We start from the raw sequence: 20,915 nt of genomic DNA, 5'->3' as shown, positions 1-20,915 counted from the left end.
AGTTTCATAGCTGCTCCGTAAAGGACCCTGCCCATGTCCCCAGCTCTGTTTCCAGCCACAGACACTCACCAGTGACCTTGAGCTCTTGCAGGGGGTTCAGGACTCTACTCCTCACCCAACACTGGAGATATAAAATCAAGGACCCTATTTTTGAGAACATGCCCCATTCCATGCTTTGAAAGAAAGAGAAAGGGAGGGGGCGGCCAGGATGTTTTCTGCTTCAGCTTTCATTAACAACCCAACACACACTGACTGAGGCTTCGGTGCCAGGCATTGAGCTGGACAAAGGGACACGAAGACAAACGGGGCTCTCTCCCTGCCCTGGGAGACGGAGCTCACATCAGGGAGACCATCACAGGTTCTCAGGCAGTATGGGCAGCACCAAGGGCCGAGGGCAAGGCAGAAAGAGGTGCCCCAGGGTTTCTCTCCCTGACTGTCCCTGAGATTCACTTGGGGAGCCCTGAAAATTAGACCAATGCCCAGCCCCCTCTCCCCCCGCCGGGGCCGAGGGAATCCCTCTTTGACGGTGGGGTCTGGGCTTCAGTAGTTTTAAACCAACCCCCACCCCTCACCCCCCAACACCCTGATGATTCCACTGTGCTGCCAGGTAAGAGAACTGTTAAAGCATACATCCCTTTTCAAAATGGACATGACAAAGGATAAAGGGCCAGGGCCCCAGGGAAACGCTACCAGCTCAGATTTGCCCTTCCCCACCAGAGCATGGCATGGCATGGCAAGTGGGCAGTAACAGTCCCCGCTCCTCAAATGGCCACCCTGGCCAGTGCCGGGACAACCCAGAGCAAGAAGGGAATGGTTTGGGCTCTCTCCCCCCACAACTTGGACCTCAAAGGTGGAAAAGACGCATCTTGTCCCTCTCTTTCTGAAACTCCTTCTGTGTTTTATTGTTGCCTTTTTTAAGCACTCCTGTGCGCTAGAGGAATGAAAAGGAACAGCACCCCTGCTGAGTGCCCTAGATGCCCAGGGAAGGGAGAGGCACTGTGGATAACTATGGGCACTGTGGGTGGGCATCTTCCAAGTCCAATTCTAAACAGATCTAGAGAGGAGCAAGCAGGGTTTAAGGAATGGAGCAAGTAGCCAAGATGGCTAGCTCTGCTGGGTGTGGGGCAGGGAGCCCTCAGCAAGTCCAGAACACCAGGGCTCACCAGAGCCTGGCACGAGTCCCCTGAGAGCAGATACTATGTGGTGTGATGGGACACAGCATGGAGTTTGGAATTGGAAACAAGGATCTGAAACTGCCTCTTAGTACATGTGTGACTAGGACATATTCTTCCTGGAGAATCTCTTCCCTCCCTCCCTCCCTCCTTTTCTCTCCCTCCCTTCCTTTCTTTTAAAGATTTATTTATTTATTTTAGAGAGAAAGAGAGAAAGCACGAGCAGGAGGGGCACAGGGAGAGACAGAATCCCAAACAGACTCCACACTGAGTGTGGAGCCTGACGTGGGGCTCAATCCCACAACCCTGAGATCAGGACCTGAGCCGAAACCAAGAGTGGGATGCTCAACCGACAGTGCCCCCTGGGCGCCTGTCTTCATTTCTAAAATGAGTATAAGAGTACCAAACTCAGAACTGTTTGTTATCAGCATAAGAATTAAGTGAGATAACGTACAAAGCAATCAGAACAATGTCCGGCATAGAGTTCAGTAAAGGAAAGTTGTGGTTGTTGGGAGAAGGAACTAAGGATGTGGATGCTCTTCGATAACAGTGAAGCACTCCATTAAATCCTGGGTTTTGTCAATATCCTCCTCGTCATTTTGCCCAGAGCAGGTGAAGGTGAATTACCTGACACTCTATGGAGCCAGTGAGTGGCCCGGGCATTTCCTAGGCACGTAGCCCCGCAGGCAGGGCAGGCAAGGCCAGCGACTCCGCAGACTGCAGTGGGGCTAAAGGGCTTCCTGCCTCCCCCTGGAACTATTACCCTCTGGAAGGCAAGAGCTGTGCTTTTTTCACCCCTGTCTCGCCAGTGCCCAGCACAGTCCTGGCGCGTGATGGTTGCTCAACTCAACAATCTTCGTTATTGGACAGCTTGGTCAAGGTGGAACTGGAGAGGCTGATAGGGCAGGTTGAGGGCTCAAGTCTGTGAACCCAAAGAAGGTCCCTGGGTTGTGCTGCGGGGAGAGCTGTCACAGCCCAGAGGACCAAGCAGGCAACTCCAGGGCACCCAGCTCGATCCTGGACACCCCTGCCAGCCCCCACCTTCTCTTTCCCACCCTGGCTCTTCTCTGCTCCATGTGGGCTCACACGTGGGGTGGTGAGGCTGCAGGAACCCTGACACAGAGATGCTGCCATTTCCTCACATCTCAACCTCCCCACCCAACCAAGGCCAGGTATCCCTGGTTTCCCACCTCTCACTTTGAAATGGAAATATCATCACCAGATAATGAGAACTCTAGAAGGTTGTTTCTTCAAAACCCTGAGAACGGGTTGCCTGGGGTGGCTCAGTCGGTTGAGCGTCTGCCTTCGGCTCAGGGCATGACCCCGGGGTCCTGGGATCGAGTCCCGCGTCAGGCTCCCTGCTCAGCGGGAAGCCTGCTTCTCCCTCTCTCTCTGCCCCTCCCCCCTGCTTGTGCTCCCTCCCTCTCTCTCGCTGTCTATCAAATAAATAAATAAAAAATCTTAAAAAAACAACAACGACAAACCAACCCTGACAATGACTGTGATCTTCCCCACACCCAGAGGAGCCCATCTTTCATCGATGTTCATTGTCTCTCAATGAGGAGGACTGGCTTGGCTGGGAAGCCAAGTTCACAGACTGGCACGGCCGAATTTCTAGACCCACTACAACCTCCACATCCCAGCTCTTGCTGCCTACACTAGATGTTATCCCAGATCCTTACAAGCCCTGTGGTTCCCCAGTTCACTGCAAACATTTTTACCCACAATGTAAATACTGCACAAGGTTTTGAGTTTAGAACCAGGAAGAATTTTGGCACAGTCCCATCAGAGCAAACCCAACAGGAGAAACGTCAGTTTCCTCAGTGCCTGCAAGGACGGATGGTCCATGCACACGGACCACCCGGCATCTGAAGCCCAGCCTCCCCCCCACTGACCTTCACGCCCCCTCATAAAGGGCGCCAGCTTGTGTCAGACCCACAAAATGGGTCTTCTTAACACAGAAAGATCATCTGAGACCTGCGGTGAGTGGACTTTGATTTCTACTAGTCCTTCTGAGATGCGAGCCTCTCCAAACCCCCCTTCCAGCCTCACCACCCCAAATCTCTAAGACAAATATGGGGTGTGGTTTGGGCTGACTATCTGGGTGTAAAGCTTTGGTGCTCTGTCCTGGGAGCCTAGCCTCTGGTGAGCAGGCCCAAAAGCCACTGTTGAATATGCTGAAAAGGCGGGTGGGTAGTAAGCCCCTCTCTGAGCTGCTGAGCCCCTTTCTCTTGCAAGCCCTCCCCTGTCAGGGCTGCGAGGAAACAGAGGGAATCAGTCAGTATGACCTGGGACCAGTTACCTACCTACCAGAGCCTCAGTTTCCCCATTCATAAGATGAGGGGACAACTCTTGGGATAGTTCCCTGGTAATTTTTTTTTTTTTAAAGATTTATTTATTTTGAGAGAGTGAGAATGAGAGAGAGAGAGAATACATGAGAGGGGAGAGGGTCAGAGGGAGAAGCAGGCTCCTCGCCGAGCAGGGAGCCCGATGCGGGACTCGATCCCGGGACTCCAGGATCATGACCTGAGCTGAAGGCAGTCGCTTAACCAACTGAGCCACCCAGGCGCCCAGTTCCCTGGTAATTTAGAGAGCAGAATGTCAGGCACATTGATTGAGCATCCAAGACATCGTCCCCCCTGGTCTAGCCTTCCTTGTCACACATGAGCAAGCTCAGGGTTGTGCAAGTCCAACATAGGGCACCGTGGGACATCTGGGATGACAGGAGATGGAATCTGGAGCTTTGCCCAAGAGCAACAGGGATAGGAATTCTGATCGGGAGGGGAGATGGGGCCTCCGTTAGGGCAGCAGACTCTACCTCAGGCCTCTGTGAAATGAGCGCCCTACCCAAATATATGCACACATACACAGCCTGTGAGTCAGGGCCAAGGGTTCTATCCTGCAGGCTCAGAAAGTGTCCGGGACATTGGCTCTTGGCAGAGGTGCAGGCCTGGGAGTGGTCACTAGAGGGCTCAGGATGGCAGCGAGGTAGCTGCCCCAGGGAGGTCACGGGAGAGGGACAGCCTGAGAACCAGGACAGAGCTGGGGATTGGGGGTGGGGGAGAGAGAGAGAGAGAGAGAGAGAGAGAGAGAGAGAGAGTCAAGGGGAAGGAGAGCACGGCTGTGCTATGGGAGAGTAGGGATGGCTTACCATAAAGCTTCCCCATTACCTCCTCAGGACCCAGAAAGACCCAGAGAAATCCAGAGCCCCAGGCTTCCCACAACATTGCAGCAGAGAACACTGCATACCCCAAATGCCTGAACCCCCTAGTTTCCTATCTCCCCTCCACCACCAAGTGCATTTCCCTGGTCTGTCTATGAAATGATCTACAGGATCTACAGAAGACTGCTACTGGGAGAGGCGACCAGCTACTGGGTTAGGTAGAAAGAGCATTTGTTCTGGGTTCGCTGGGGCCTGGGTTCAATCCTTCCTGCCCCTCACTTCTATATAGTTGTGGGATGTTAGGTAAGTTTCTTCACCTCCCTGAGGTCTTTTCATCCTGTAGAAACCAGGAGCTAAATCCCTCCATTAGAGCCCTCCAGGAAGACTTAAAAGAGACTGGCCCATGGTAGGTTCCCACACAGTGGTTGTTATTTGAGAATACAAAGCAGATCCCACCACAATTAATCCCTGGGGCTGGAGGCATTCATCCACCCCTAGGGCTACCTGTGCCATCGTCCCGTGGGCTCCTTTCTGCCCGGCTCCCTGTTTCCCCGCTATCAGAGCCCCTGGATGAGGCCGCAGCACCCAACTGCCAGCAGAAGTCTAAGTCACAGTCAGGGAGGTTTCCCCAGACGTGACCAGGGCAGGACAGGGCAGGCGACAGTCACAGGCATGCCCCCATTCCTATCCCCCCAGGCTCGGGCCCATGCAAAGCCATTCTCCCAGGCCCTGCCCTCTCCAGGAGAGGAGTTTGTGAAGTGGAAACTCCTTCTGACATTTAGCCCAGTGTGACAATCTCAGAGCAATCCTCTCTCTCAGCAGGACCAGGCTGTGAAGTGTAATTAAAGCCATGGGTTAATTACGAGTGGCAGCCATCTTGCCAAGAGGAGCACCTCACCGCCGCTCCTCCTGCTTCCAGAGCCATCCTCCCAGAGGTCCAGGACGCAGGAGCCACACCCGCTCTCCACATCCTCTCCCTCTTCTACCGCTCCACCTCAGCCCTAAAGATCTCCAGCCAAGTCATGCCAGAGTTGCCTTCAACTAGTCGTTTTAATTTCTCTTGCAGTTCATACTTAGGAAGCGCTCCCTGTAGTCCAACTTAAATCTATCCTCAGATTGACAGTGGGAATGGGGAGAACTGACAGTGATGTGAGTTAGGGCTTCACGGAAGGTGCCCTGGGAAGTGTCCTTGGAGAAGGGCAGGGCCTTGCGTCCCACCCCACAACCATGAAGAGGAGACCGGGTGAGGATCCTACGGGATCCAGCCAGGGATGGGGGCAATGTGGTGGATGAAGGGGGATGGGGAATGGAAAAGGATGTCTGTCGGATGGAGGAGAGTACGAGCTGGGAAGTAGCAGGTCCCCCTGGGCTGGAGGCTTGGATTGGCTTAATAGTTACCCAATATCTCCGTATCTTAGTCCCCCCATCTGTAAAATGGGGGTAATAAAGTCATATCTACTCTTAGGGCCTTTGTGAGCTAAAATACAGAAAACAGCTTTTTAAATGGCCTGGTACAACTTAAGCTCTCAGTAAACTCTGAGAAATCCTCTTAACACCTGCACCCTCTCCCACAAATGGCTCAGAATCCTAGGGCTTCTTCCTTCCCCTTTCTTTCAGACTAACTCCTTCTTCTCCACTCCCATGGCCTCATGGCAGTCAGGGCCCTCACCCCGATGCTGGACCCAGCCTGTGGCCTCACCCCCTCCCCAGCCTCCCCACAGGCCTCCCTCTGCCCCACCACAACCACCTCCAGCTCCCCAGTCCACTCTGCAGAAAGGCAGGTGTGCTTGGCACCCTTAGTCCCCAGGTACTTTTCCAGACATCCTGCTTTACTAAAAGGAGCTCATTTAATTCGGTCCCCACAATCGCCCTCGGAAGCAGGTATTATGGCCGCCTTACAGATGAGGAAACTGAGCCTCAGAGAGGAGAAATCATCTGCCCAAAGTCACTCTACCAGTAAATGGTAGAGGCAGAAATTCAAGCCCTACTGTGGGGGCTCCCGCCTGCCTTCCACATGAGACTCCTCAGCAAAGTGTCCGAGGCCTTCCACGTCCGGCCGCCCTCCCCTGCCCCAGTCCAGCCCGGTGCTTGCCCAGCTCCTGACGCACCCGTCTCAACTTCACTTATGCCTTACCCTCAAGGAGTCAAAGAGAAGGAGAGACTATAGGACGGGAGAGGAATTGGGGAAAGAGAAACGCTGGAAGGGGAAAGGAGGCTGCAGGGAACTAATCTGGTGTCCGCAGGCCTGGGGACTTCTCTGGTGGGCCTTCACCTCTTCCTCCAGCTTCGCTTCTGTCTTCCCCATCAGGGCGTGGGATTCCATGGAACGGAAAGCGTGAGGGGAGCCCCGGGTGCAGGAAGCCCGAGCTGGAGGCTGGGGCACAGACTGTAAAAACTTGAGCTGCTCCGCCTGCGTTGGAGCCACTTGGCCCAGCTGCACCACCGGGGTACACGCAGACGGGGCTGAGAGAGGCTGTGGGGGTCTCGCCGGAAGCCTGACAGGATCCTGGCAAGCACGAGAGGCGCTGGGAGGCCTCAGGCAGGTTACGCAGCCCTCACTTCCAGAAAGGGGTCTGGGGTGGTTTTTGCAAACCACACAAAGGGAACTCAATGTGCTACCTGAGAAAAATTCCTGCAAAGACTGTAAATGAGGGGTGGTGGGCCCTCGGGAAAGGTGGCTGAGATCACGGGCAGGCCGTGTGTGTTCAGTAACAAAATCCTGTCGGCCAAAGGTCATCTTCTCTGTTGACAGGGTCACCAGGCTGGTAGAGGAGGGAAATGGGGTTTGCCGGGAGAGCTGATCTTGAAACCATCTGACAATCTCGTCAGGAAATGGTTGCATAGAAGCTAGAGAAAGGAAGCTAAAAGGTGGGAATATTAGCAGGGCACGGAACTGGCTGCACCGTCATGCCCATGGGTACCTGCCAATGGATCAAGTCCCCTTGGACAGAAGCATCCAGGTGCACGTAGGGCTCTGAATTATCCCTCTGCATTCAATATCCCAGCAGTTCCTTGTGTCACTAGACGGGAAGCGTCTGAAGGTGGGAGCTACTAGCAGATATGTTGGCCGTCAGAGACAGAATCTGAAAATTTTTTTAAGATTTTATTTTTTAGCAATCTCTACACCCAACGTGGGGCTCAAACTCATGACCCTGAGATTAAGAGTTGCATGTTCCACCAACTGAACCAGCCAGACACCCCCAGAATCTGAAAGATTTTAATCAGCTAGAGAGATGGACTGAACTTAGACAAGATGAAATGAATTAGGAAAAATAGAGAGTCCCAAACATAAGACCAAAAAGGCTACACCACTGTTATGGGTTGAACTGTGTCCCTCTAAAACTCACTCGTTCAAGTTTCAATCCCCAGGACCTCAGAATATGACCTTATTTGGAAATAGGGTCGTTGCCGATGTAATTAGTTAAGATGAGGTCAGACTGGAGTAGGGTGGGCCCCTAAACCAATTTGACTGGTGTCCTTACAAAAGGGGGAATTTGGAGGCAGACAGGTGTAGAGAGAGAACAGCATGCAATGATAAAGGCAAAGATTAGGGGGATGCTACTATAAACCAAGGACAGCAAGGACTGTCAAGAAACCACCAGAAGCTAGGGGAACATTCTCCCTCATAGCCCTCAGAAGGAACCAAGCTTCTTGTCTCCAGGACTATGAGACAATGTTGTTGGAGTAACCCAGTTTGTGGTACTTTGTTACGGCAGCCCTAGCAAACTAGCAAACTAGTGCAACTAGTGCAACTAGTGCAACACAAAGACAATTGGGAGATGGGGCCAAGTTACAGATTAGGATAAAGAGACCTGAGGGGAATGGTTGGCTGCAAGCTCAGAAAGAGTCAGCAGGGCCACGCGGCTGCCAAAAATAGCCAGGGCAGAACTGAGGCTGCATGAACAGAAGTTGTTCAAGGTACCTGCACTGATGTGGGTGTGCTGGCCGGGCCTCACCTGGAAGACCAGATTTGGTCCTGGTGACTGCAATTTAAGACAAGTGGGAGGACGTTCAGAGTTCTGTGCCCAGGGATGAAGAGACAAGTCAGAGGAGCACTAATGGAAGTGGGGAAGGCAACTGGTCTCCAAAGCTTGAAAAGCTGTGGCACGGAAGTGACTGGGGTTCACCCAGAACAGCCATATGGGAAGAGATGGAGCCCACAGGGAGAGACACAGACTTCGGAGAAATGTAAGAACATTCTATTAGACATTGTTGACCAAAAATGGAATGGGTACCTTTGTGGGTAAGAAGAACTAAAGATTCTACCTGCTGACCACTCAGGAGGGACTTGTAGAGGTGACCTTGGCACCTTCCAGCTCCCAGAAGGACCCACTCACATTCCCTAGCCTGGCTGACGCCAGCAACTCAGGCTCCTTACTCATGTAAAGTTAGAGGCTACTGAGGGCTGTTTGGGCCCTCATCAATGATTTTGTGGGTCAAATTGCATGCTAGACTCATACCCCTCAGAAGATCAGGTTTGGCAAGATCCAGGCCACTGGAAGGATGAGCCTGCTCATGCTCACAAGGATGGGGTCCTGAATAGGGGTGGGAAGGAAAATGGCCCTGGTTCTCCACTGTCCAGGGAGGGAGGAAACTGGCAGCCCCAGAGTTAACCAACTCCTACCCTGAGGGAGTGCCCTGCTGGTGGGTTCAAAGAGGGGATACAAAGGAGGCTTCACCAGGCCTCCCTTTGAGCAACTCCTATGCTAATAAGACCCTTCCCAGGATGACGTGACACTAACAGTGAGCATAATCTATCTACAAGAGTTACACTACTTCACTTAACCCTCCCTTAAACCAGTCCTCCCTCATTTTACAGTACAAAAAGGAGGCTCAGAGAGGGAAAGGAACTCATATGAAACCCACGAACAAAAGCCAGTTGGGCTGGGTTTGAACTCGAGTCTGTCTCATCCCGAAGCCCACATTCCTTCCGAGTTTCCACACTACTTCCCCAGTAAAGTGTTATGGGTTGTAGAAGTGCCACAAGCACCCAGCCACAGAAAGAAGAACCTAGTGTGGTCTAAAGTAGTGTCTCAAACCTCAGCAAGCGTCAAAATGGCCTGTGGTACTTGTTAAAGGGCAGGTTGCTGGGCGCCAGCCTGAGAATCACTGAGTCAGTAGGTTTGGGGTTCAGCCCAAGAACTCTTGCATTCCTAATAGGTGCCAGGCGGTGCTGATGCTGCTGGTCAGGAACGTCACTTTGAGAACAACTGCTCTGGAGCAATCAGGAAAGGAAGCAGGTGTCCTCCAGACTCAGAGCCACACAGAGATAGAGGTTCACTGCCAGGTCAATCATCTGTCTCCAGTACGGGAGTCCCCCAGCAGCATCCTGGGCAGCAAGACTGACAGCTGGTGCTGCTTCACCACAACCCATCTGGTTGGGAAGATGCTCATTCTGAAAAAATCCATCTTCCTGTACTCTCCACTCTGGAGTCTTCCGGTTCTCCCAGGCAGATGAACTGCGTTCTCTACTATAGGAAGTCCTGCCTCTTCGGCAGTCAGCCACCATGACCCCCAGGGCTTTCTCCCTTCTCTTAAGTGGATGAGTTTCCTTCACCAGACCTTCTGTGGCTGCATTTCCCAAACCCCTCCTGTTGCTGGCTGCCCTCCATAGAGCACACTGGAGTTGGTCTGGGTCCCCTCTAAAATCCATGTCCAGAGATGAAGACATAATGACCAGGGAGAACCCAATCTGGTCCCTGCACTTCTCTTCATGCCATTGAAGATGGTATTGTTTTGAGCAAGTCCATCACCCTGCTGGTTCCTATAAAGTCTGTGCACAATTAAACCCATCAGATCTTTTCCTCAGGATCTACAGCCAAATCAAGTCTGCTCCCACCCCCATCCCCCTCATGAACTTGAGCAATTAATTTGTGCAATCTAAATGTGACTTTCCATCTGCCCCTGTTAAATTTCATCTTGTTGGTTTAAACCCAGCATTCCAGTCTGTTGAGATCATTTTGAATATTTATTTTGTCTTTTATAGGAGCTGCCCATCACAGCCTGTCATCAACAAATTTGATAAGCTCACTTACTCCAGTGTCATCCCACTCATGGATAAAAATGTGAAGCTTCATTTTTCAAATCTCACCTGCCATAAACCATCTTCCCTTTTGGAATCCCTAATCATAAGATCAGACTTCCTAAAATCAGACTTCCTGGATTCTAGGGAAGGTCTGTGGACACGTCATTTCTTTCCCTGGCTGTTATTAACACGTGGCTGATGTGGTGTCTTTCATCCAAGCACCGTTACATCACCACCTAGCTCTTGGTTAGAATCAAATCAGAAGGATAGTTTTGGTTGCTATTTCTCTATCTGGTGGGCAATGGCGATGTTAAAGAGGCAAGAATACAAAAATGTATCCACGCCTCCACTTTAAACAGTATTTGACATCCAACAGAAGTCAGACAGCCTATCCCCCAATCATTACTATAGCATGCCTCCCTGACAGCTTTATAAGCCATACTGGGCAAGGAGCATCCAAATTCTTCTGACTGGGTGGGGAAACTGCAATAGGGATATGTCAAACTTGGACCTGCTAAGCTGCAAGGCATGCTGGGATCTTGGCAGCTGGTCAGTGAGGAAGCAAGAAATGTTTTCTGGCACGGGGTACCTGGAGGAAGGGGTGAGGACAGAATCAAGGAAGTGGAAAGGAAAAGGGGGTCTCAAGGAATAGCCACTCCTGCCACTCCAACGAGAGAACTGCTCTTCTGCTGGAGAAAGGCACAGTCTATGTCCACAGGATGCTGACGGAGCATTTGTGAACAACGTATTCATACAATAAGCCAAGGATGGAACAAAGTGTACATACATATACAGACATTCAAAGTATACAAAATATACATAGTTAAGAAGCTAGGCTCTGAAATCAGACAATCTGGGTTTAAATCCCAGCTCTGCTACATTTTAACTGGGTGACCTTGGGCAAATTGTTTTCTCCCTCAAGGTTTCAGTTTCTTCGTGTGGAATACACACACATAAGGCCCATAAGTATTAAAGAGAGAATGGGTATACAAAGTTCAACAGACTGCCTGGTGCATAGTAACAGCTCAATAAATAATAGCTGTTATTATGGAACAATAGCATGAAGGCTCGGAATGCTGATAATTCCTGGGCTGGAGATGTGAAGAAGAAAAAGCCAAGCAGGTGAAAGAAGAAACTAAAGAAGCGGGGCGGGGGGGGGGGGTGGTGTTTAGGAGCAGGAGAGACTTGGAGCTCACCTGGAGGGGGGAAGCAGTAATTTGTGGAACAGACCTGGAGGTGGAGCTGAGGCACTAGGCTAGGGCAAGGATTCTGACCTTCAGGTCAAGTGGGGTGAAGCAGCCAGCTTAAAGCCTCAGAGGAGCTCAATGAAAACAGTTTGTTTTTTCAGCTCTGAATATGAAAAATTTTTATTGTGATAGGAAGTCAATCAAAAATTGTCTAGATGGTCCATGTTAAAAAAAAAAAGCATAAATATTCCACTTCTAGAAATCTGTCCTGAGGAAATAATCATCAATAGGTACAAAGATTTACATACAAAGATGTTCACTGCAGCATTATTTATAATAGTAAAAAAAAATGGTTTACAACCTAGATGTCCAACCCACGAGGATTCATTAAATACATTACAGCACATCCATTAGATGGATGGAATGTTGGCGGCTATTAGAAAGCCCATTTGATGAAACAAGACAAAACCAGAGAGGGAGACAAACCATAAGAGACTCTTAATCTCAGGAAACAAACTGAGGGTTGCTGGAGTGGAGGGGGGTGGGAGGGATGGGGTGGCTGGGTGATGGACACTGGGGAGGGTAAGTACTATGGTCAGCACTGTGGATTGTGTAAGACTGATGAATCACAGACCTGTACCCCTAAAACAAATAATACATTATATGTTAATAAAAAAATTTAAAAAAAAGAAAGCCCATTTGAGAAGAATACTTCAGACATGGGAAAATTATCACAATATGTTATTAAATGGAAAAGGCTGGTTACAAAGCAACAGAGTACAATCGCAATTTTGTTACATACATATCTAGAAGGAAATAAGCAACAATGTTGAAGGAATATGCATTACTTTTATATATGCTTTTTAAGAAGAAATGACCACAAAGAAGTTACACTAGAAGGGTGCTCCCACAATCAACTTATAATAGAAAGTCATTAAATTCAGAACACAGGAACACAAACAGTAGCTATAATCTGAATGCCAGGAGCTGTAACTGGTTACTACTAGAAAGGACCTGGCTCTTTTGAAGGGCTGAGGGCAAAGAGATTCTGCATGCCATTGGCGTGAGGCCAGGGGGAGCCTAGGAAAGAAGATTTAGGTCAGTGGCTCTCAACCATGGCTACATATTAGAAGCTCAAAAAAAAAAAAATCAATTGCTCAGGCTTCATCCTCAGGGACTCTGACTTAATTAAGGTCTAGGATGGGGCTGGTCATCTACAGGTTGTCAAAGCTCTCCAGGTGATTCTAATAGAAATCATGACTTAGAGTTGAGCTGGGCCAGGCTACTGTTACCTGAATACAGAGGTCATTGGAGCCTTGCTCTCCAGACTGGGCCCTGTACGTCCAGAGAGACTCACTCTGCAAGCTAGAAAGATGCTGAAAGGGGGAGCAGGTGGCCCCGAGGTACCTGGTCTAGGCAGGAAAATGCCCCTCAACCTGGAGGGGCAGTCACAGAAGGGCTCCTTGGAGCTGGGCCGTTTGGGAGTTTTTGCCACAAGGATACTGCTCTCCACGGAGACTCCTGAGGGGGCCCAGGTGACCAGCTGACTCCATAAACTCCAAGTACAGGTGGCTCTACAAAAGGGAGAAGGGAAGAAAACCAGGATCCCAGGACACCTGTAGGGACCTGATTCTTCAGAAGCTGGACTTAGTCTAGTGGTATTTTCCTCCTCTGTCCCGCTTTGGGGCAGAAACACACCCTGGTCAACAGAGCGATGTGTAGACCTTAAAGGCAGTCTGTTCTAGGTGGATGAGGTCTCTCAGAGGGCTCCTGGTTTCCCCCAGGCGCCTTGAGGGAAGAGGAGCAGAGACAACAAGCTGCTAGAAACAAAAGTTTGTATTAAATGATAAGATCTCCCCCCAGCTTCTCACTACAGGTATAGAGTTACCCCAGGCACAAAAAGAAGGGAAAGAACAGGCTTGGGTCGGGTGCTTTCCACACTGGATCCATCCATCCCTGAATAATTAAGAGCCAACTGCAAGCTCTTTTGTACTCCTTGAAGGGGAGCTCCTGGGGGCCCTTCAGGACAATGACTAGGGCAGTACAGAGGGAGTTAGGGTTCAGGTGGAACAGTGGGGTTAGCAGGTAGGGATAGATCTAAATTGCTACCCCACCAGCCATTTCCCTGAAATTGTCTCTCTAGGTACAGCCTTACATCAACTCTGGCAGATGAACGGAAATGCCGATAATCCAAAATGCCAGACGATCAAATGATAACACAGCTTTGCAATGCACTGCATCTGTTTATACATGGACAGGTATGAGCATATTTACACACACGCGCGCGCGCGCACACACACACACACGCATATACCTAATATGCGGCAGATTTACCTTCCAAATGATGTTTGGCTTAGGCAGAGGCTAAAAGGAGAATGCACTCTCTGAAGATTCTGGCTGTCAGGAGGCTTACCAGCAGTGGGGCTGGAGAGAACTGGAAACTGGTCTTAGACAAAACATTCTCCACAAGTGAACCACAAAAAAAGAGATTTTCCTGGAAAATCGAGAAGTGACTGTAGTCTCCATTCAAGACTGCTGACCTCGAGGGCCAGAAAGTCTCAGGGTTCATCTGACCACCTCATTTTCACAGATGGGGAATCGAGGTCTGGCCGAAGTGCTCAAGGGGGGCAGACTCCCTCATTTCTTTATTTTTTTTTAAGATTTTATTTATTTATTTGACAGAGAGAGACACAGCGAGAGAGGGAACGCAGGCAGGGGGAGCGGGAGAGGGAGAAGCAGGCTTCCCGCCGAGCAGGGAGCCCCATGGGAGCTCGATCCCAGGACCCTGGGATCATGACCTGAGCCGAAGGCAGATGCTTTGCTTAATGACTGAGCCACCCAGGCGCCCCTGGACTCCCTCATTTCTAACCTAACCTCCTCCTTTGAGAATTTAAACCTACCTGCTCCAGTTTGATCCTCAGGGGACTGACAGAGCAGATGGTCACCAGCCATCCTCCAGTACCAACACTTCCTTATCACAGAAGAGGCCAGCCAGAGACATTCTTGGTTCAAATGCAAAGATATTCTGATAATATCGACAAGGCTTCAGATTCAAACGAGTTCCAGGTGCAAGTCTGATTAAGTCATCCTTATTAAACTCAGATCAATGAGGGCAGTGTCATGGCACAACTCAGCACACACAGCCTTGTCTTTAAAGCTTTCATATTTGCTCAGGAACAGGCCAACAGAATCCTTGTCCTCCTGTTTCAAGTCAGAGTGGAGGAGGATGAACAGCCCACCTGCTGGGAAGTGTGCTCAAGGTCAAACTCTCCCAAGCCTGGTCTCCATCCCAGGGGCACTCCTCCTGTTTTCCCCACTGTGCCCGGAAGCAAATTGGATAGGAAATCACCTTCTTCTTCTCCTTCTTCTCCTTCTTCTTCTTCTTCTTCTTTTCTTCTTCTTTTTCCTTCCATTTTGAAGCTATCAAGTGATAGCTCTCTCATTGGTGAGACCCTGACTAATGTCAGGATTAAAGAGTGCATTCTGCAAGGTTTGGTTTTCATCTCTTAGGCTCACTAAAGCAAAACACTACAGCAGAAGGGAGGGAAAGTGACATGGCAGAGCCACAGAACATTCAGCACCCTGTTTCCTTTTCAGAACTCTGCTCCCAGCTGGAATTTTTCCCTGCTACTTTCTAGCATTGAAGCCAGTCATAAGCGAAATTTTTTCAAAAAGTAAGTCTTGGGGGAGAATCCTTCATCTAAGACAGAGAACGGCATATGCAAAGATCCCCTTCCAGATTACTCATCATTGAGCGATCTCTTTAGCTAAGACACATGTTATCAAATGGAAAGTCAGAGAAAGGGAGTTCCACAACACTAGAGCCCTGTGAAATCCAGGTGTTACAGCTGTTTACAGAAGCTGTAAAAGAAGGGCTCAATTCGGCAATTCAATGAAACTCCATTAGTCAAGCCACCTGCTTTGGCTTCTTTTCATGTATTTAAGACCAAGCTAGTTAAGCTTTATCATAGATTTAAGACCAACTTAGTGGTGGCTAAACTCAAATGCAAAGATCCGAATGTGAAGGAAACTCATTCATTGGAGGTACCTAGTTCCAACACACACACACACACACACACACACACACACACACACACACACACCAGTCAATGAAGACAATAATGATCTAGGCGACTGGATGAGGCAAAGGATGGTCCCAGGACCCAGTGGGGTTCAGACCCTGAAGAATTAAAAAACCAGCACTCCCTCCCAACAGTTCTCATCCCCAGATCTTCAAGTACCTGGCTTTGCCTCTGTGTACACCACAGGTACAAGGTAGGTATTCAGGCTCACTTGATGAGTGAGAAATCTGAGGAACTGAGGGAAGATGTGAGGCGGTGGCATCCTGGCTCTGTCAGCCCTCCCCACAAACCCTGGACTCCAAGTCCTTTGGACAACTCCATATTAGCTGTCAGATCCCCAAACTCAGAGGGAAAGAAAAAACAAAACAAAACAAAAAAACAAACCAACCTTCCCAGTAAATTCCATCACAGAAGTTGAGGCAATGCTAGTAATCATGTTCTCCAAGTCATACCAATTTACCTCCATTCAGATCAGAGATATGTCTTGTTTACCATCATATCCATAGCTTCTAGCACAGCGCCTGGCATACAGTAGGTGCTTAGTAAATGGTGAACATGTGAGCTTACTGCCACTGTTGGTCTCATCTACCTTGCACCTAGGCAATAACAAAGCTAACACTTGAAGATCTCAGGGAACATCTGGCAGCTGGAGGCATGGGGCTCAGCCCAGTGTCATTTAAGGCTTACATGGTAGCATGCACTTCTAATCAGATAACTGTCCTTTGCCCTCTGTGCCCATTCTATCACTTCAGTGCTGATTGAAAGTAGTAAACTGGTTGATTATACGGTAGTGATCTGAATTGCTACCTTGTTGAACCTCCTCAAGGGATATAGGAGGGTTACCAAGATTACAAACAAGAGTGTCATGATCAATGTTCAAAATAATTGCACCCAACCGCATCTTCCTCCCACGTGTACGCACTCTACCTACCAATCTTCAGCCTTGCCAGGCTAATCCTCCATAAATGTCTGCCATCCCTCTTCCCCTTGCTGGGACTCCTCTTCCCCTTTTAAGACCCACACTCAGGGCTCAGGACTTTCTGGATATTCCTTGGGATCCCTGAACATCCTATGTGAGCTTCTAGACTTTTCTTATCTAACCCCTGAATAAGGTCCTATTACTTTAGGAGAAGCAAAAAGTCATGGTTGGGTTTTCTTCCTCTTTTGTAAAGAACAAAGCTGGCTTACGCTCACTGGGTTCCTGGGGTGCTGGGGAGGGAGAAGGAAGACACCTGAGCTCCAGTTCTGGCTCTGCATCTGGAATCTTGTATCAGAGGAGGTGAAATGCTCAGATTTATATAAGACAGATGACTCCCTAACCTCAAGGAATTCATCATCTAGAGAAGTCATCATAGAAGAATCCTAATGGGCCCTGAGGATGAGAGCGAGCTGGGAGTCCAGCAGGTCAGAGGTAGGACCAGGCTGTGGGATGTTCTAACCAATCCCCAAGGTACTGGGAGACATGAGAACACATACACACAAAGAGATAATGCTTCTTAGGATCTTAATTTCTTGATCTATAAATATAGGAGTTGAGGCTGCTCAAGGGCGGCACATTGGTTTTGTTTAGGCCATTTTATTTGGACAATTTGACTTCGAGCATCCAGTTGTCCAGCCATTCTAACTGCCTGATCAGCACATTGTTACCTGCCTGCCCTCTGTAGGCATCGCAGTTTGTGACCGCCCCCCCCCCCCCCCCCCCCCCCCCCGGCCATGGACAATCTCCAAGCCCTCTTCTTCCAGGTTCAAGCCTCAATAAGAAGTAACAGAAGGGCTTTCAAACAAGCCAGGAAGGGTACACCAAAACAGAAAAGCTTCTGCGAAAAAAAAAGAAAAGCTTCTGTGATTCCACCAGTCCTGAATAGGAGGTCAATCCACAGAGCCAGGGTGGACCCCTTAGCCTCTCTGTCTTCCTGGTCCGGCTCTAGAAGTGGAAAGGGAGCCCCTTCCTGACCGTCTCTTCTCTTCTCCCACCCTCCTGATACAGACAGCTGGTGGGGAGGGAGGCAGAGTCAACAAGCCCAGCTCTCAGTCCCACCTGAGTCATGGAGCTTTCTCCAAACAATCCTGTCCTAAGTCCTAGGTCACCATTTGGTACCAACTCCTTGCTGTTTTGTACTGCTTGTGAATTTCCCCATTCACATTCTCCCTCCCCAAACAAATACACAAATGTCTTCTTCGGATCAAACTGGTGAATTTAGGAGCCTCTCTGGGCATGAGTTCAGCCCTGTACCTCTTTGTATCTATGGCCACCTAGCCTGGTGTACTGCACACAGTAGGTACTTAAAAAGCGTTTGATGTCCAAGTGATGATAATGCTGGAGGAGAAAGGCTCTGGCACTTAATCCCTGGAAACAGAAAAGAGATGGAAGATCTGCCACCCCCTCCCAAACTGGTGCTGGTAGTTGTTGACCCTCCCCCCCACACATACACTTTTCCTAACCTAGCACAGGGAGAGGCAGCCCTTCCTGCTGAGCAGGTCTCGGAAAACAATCCCGTCTTCTGGATGACCAAGTTGCGAACTCCCTCTCTCTTTGATATTTTCTCCCCCTTCCTCCTCTGTTGGGAGTCTACATTGGGGCAGAATACTGGCGGTTTTTCCCAATCTGCTTCTTAATCTGTCCCCCTTTTCCTAGTTGTGAGGTCCAGTTCTCAGGCTCAAGATCCCCCCTGGCCCTTCCTCAAGGTCACCTATCCAGACTCAGAAAAGGTGAGAGGTCACTTTTAAATGTCAACAAGAAATGTGGGGGGGGGGGGAAAGTGATGGTAAAGAATAGGCTAAAAGATGAGGGAAAGTGGGGGTGGGGAGGACGTCGAGGCGGTCATGGAGGGCGCTTGGGAGAGGCGCCTCTGCCTTCAGAGCAGAATGAGGCCGAAGTGGGAGGCTGGGGAGAAAGGGAAGCGGGGAGCCTGAGAAATGTGGAAGGACACTGGAATTGCTAGGGGCTGAAGGAAAAAGATGGGAGCTGGAGGCAGAAAAGGTAAGATCGTGGTGGGGTCTAGACACAGGCAAGCTTCCAAGCCTCCAAACCCAGTTGCGTTTGCTCGGGCACAGGGCCGGTTAGGAGCGCATCCCGAGGGTGGGCTGCCCTTCCCAGCTCAGGCTGCTCTCATTCCCACCGCGGGAAGCCTGGAGGGGATCGCAGGGGTGCGGGCAGGCACCGGCGGCTACCCGTCCCCATCCAACTCGGGGCCCACTCCAGCTCGGGGCGGCGGGGCGGGCGGGATGACCCGAACACTGGGCACCGGGGGATGGGGAGGAGGCAAGAACGGCGCTTCAGGTGGCTCCTCCTCGTTGTTTAAAGTTTGCCGCAGGCAAAGGAGCCGGCTCTGTCCCCCCCTGTGCCGCCGGCTCGAGGCTCCGCTCGGCCGGGTCGCCTCAGCCTCGCTTTCATCCTGAGCGCGTTCTACCGCCACTTCCCTCTCGGCTCCCGCCCCGCGCGGGTCCCGGATCCCCTCTCCTGTCTCCATCCCTCCCTGTGCCCGAGCGCCCCCCGCTCCCTCCCTCCGCGCTGGATCTCCCGCACGACGTGAGGAGAAAGTGAATGAGCAGCCCCAACCACAAAGACAAATTACCATGAGAAAAATAAATCAGGAAATCGCCGTTCGCGTCCCCCTTTCCCGCCGCCGCACCCCTCTCCACTGGCCGAGGCGGGAGCGCGGGGCTCCCGGGTCGCTGCGTCTGGGGCCTGGCAGGGTAGAGTTTGGGCTCCGCGGGGCCCTGCCAGGGCAGGGGGTCTGAGAAGAATCCGGGTGGGGACCCCGCAGGCGGCGGCGGAGCGGGGACGCCAGCGAGCTTGAGATTTCACACTCCGAGCGGGGCCACGCGTTCCCACGCGCTCTGCCGCCCGCACTCTCCTTCCACCCGGTTTCCTCGTCGGCCCTCCGGGAGCCTCCATCTCGGCGCCAGTCTCCTCTTCCCGGCGCTCTCTCAGCCTTTCATTCGTCCGTCCCGTCCTCCAGGCCCGGGCCGCGGGTCCCCATCAGGGCTGTAGCCCAGACGCACTGTCCGCGGCCCCACGAGGGCCCCGCGCAGCGGGGACCAGGAGCAGGCGGGCGGCGGGAAAGCGGCCGCGCGGAGGGCGAGGAAGCACAGGGACCCTCCCTTCTCCTCCCGCCTGCAGCCTCCCCGACCTGGCTCCAACTTGCTGGCGCCTCGGGGCCCCTACCCCTCTGGCCACCCGAGTTGCTGAAGTTTGCAACTTGCAGCCCAAGCCCGCGCAGGGCAAACGCCCGGGGCTCCGGGGACTCACCTCCGGGCTGCGGGCACAGGTGCCCGGCTCTCGGCGGCTCCCGGCTCCCGGTGGCACGAAGCGCCGGAGGCGAACCAGGAAGGCTGGCGGCCCGTCTGGGAATGGAGCGGCAGCGCAGGAACGGCCCCGGCTCTGGGCTCGGCGCTTCCGAGCAGTCCCGACCCCGGCCCGCGGCCGCTGCGCTCGGGCTCCTCCAGCAGCCGCTGGACGCGCGGCCGACCCGCCCGGCTCCGCGGAGCTGGGCTCTGGCAGCGGTCCCCGCGCTCCAACTAGCTCTCGACCCGGAGCGCGGGTGAGAGCCGGGAGGAGGAGACGGAGGGAGCCGAAGGGGGACCGGGGTGGGGGGGGGGGGAGAGACGGTCGGGGGGAGGAGTTGGGAGCGAGGGGAGAGAGGGAGGGAGCGGGAGCAAAAAGGAGGAGGGGGTTGGCGAGGACCTGCCGCGGCCGGCGCTTCATCCTCCAGCCCCGAGGCGCGCGGAGGAGCGCGAGGGGGCGCCCTGCATCTCAACGTTCCCGGGCTCGGCCGGACTCCCGCCCCTGGCCTGCCAAGTGTGTGTCACACGGTGGGTGGACACGAGTCCCGCTCCGCAGCCGGTGTTCGAACGGCGAGACCCAGGTCCCCCTGAGCACTTGCTACCTTTTGCCACAACCTGCCTTATTGTCCTCGGTGACCCCCATCTCTAACCTGACTTCCTCCAGGGGTCAGCTCACCCGAACCCACCCCAACCCTTGGCGTCTGAGGAAAGTCTCCCCCACCTACCCTCGCCACCCCCAGCTCCCAAATTCCCCAGCCCTATTAGCCAGAGACGATCTTCCTGCCTGTGGATTGAAAGAGGGGAAAGAATCTCGTACAAAACGGGAAATCTGGAATAAACTGCGGTAGAAGGGAGTGAGGCGAGGCTGTTGGGCGGGACTGGAAAGCCGGAACTGGCTGGATCAGGGTTAACTTTACACTCTGCACGACCTTGAGTGAACCTCTCCAAGCCTCGGTTTACTCAACTGTGAACTAGGGTTGGCAACACCTATCTTACGGA

The 20,915-nt window shown here is 51.9% G+C and overlaps 1 protein-coding gene across 1 annotated transcript in view; it reads right to left on the bottom strand.

The window, feature by feature from the left end:
- Window positions 1-20,663, bottom strand: part of SEMA5B (semaphorin 5B) — a 119,211-nt gene extending 98,548 nt beyond the window's left edge. The window contains exon 1 of the mRNA XM_027587675.2: window positions 19,882-20,663. Within this exon, the coding sequence (XP_027443476.2) occupies window positions 19,882-20,337 (456 nt within the window). The 5' untranslated portion in view covers window positions 20,338-20,663. The remainder of the gene's footprint in view (window positions 1-19,881) is intronic.
- Window positions 20,664-20,915: the final 252 nt, after the last annotated feature.

This window comes from Zalophus californianus, chromosome 1 (assembly GCF_009762305.2).
Source record: "Zalophus californianus isolate mZalCal1 chromosome 1, mZalCal1.pri.v2, whole genome shotgun sequence".
NCBI classification, from domain to species: domain Eukaryota; kingdom Metazoa; phylum Chordata; class Mammalia; order Carnivora; family Otariidae; genus Zalophus; species Zalophus californianus.
Note: the sequence above shows the minus strand (reverse complement) of the source record. Positions and strands in the feature narration are given on the sequence as shown.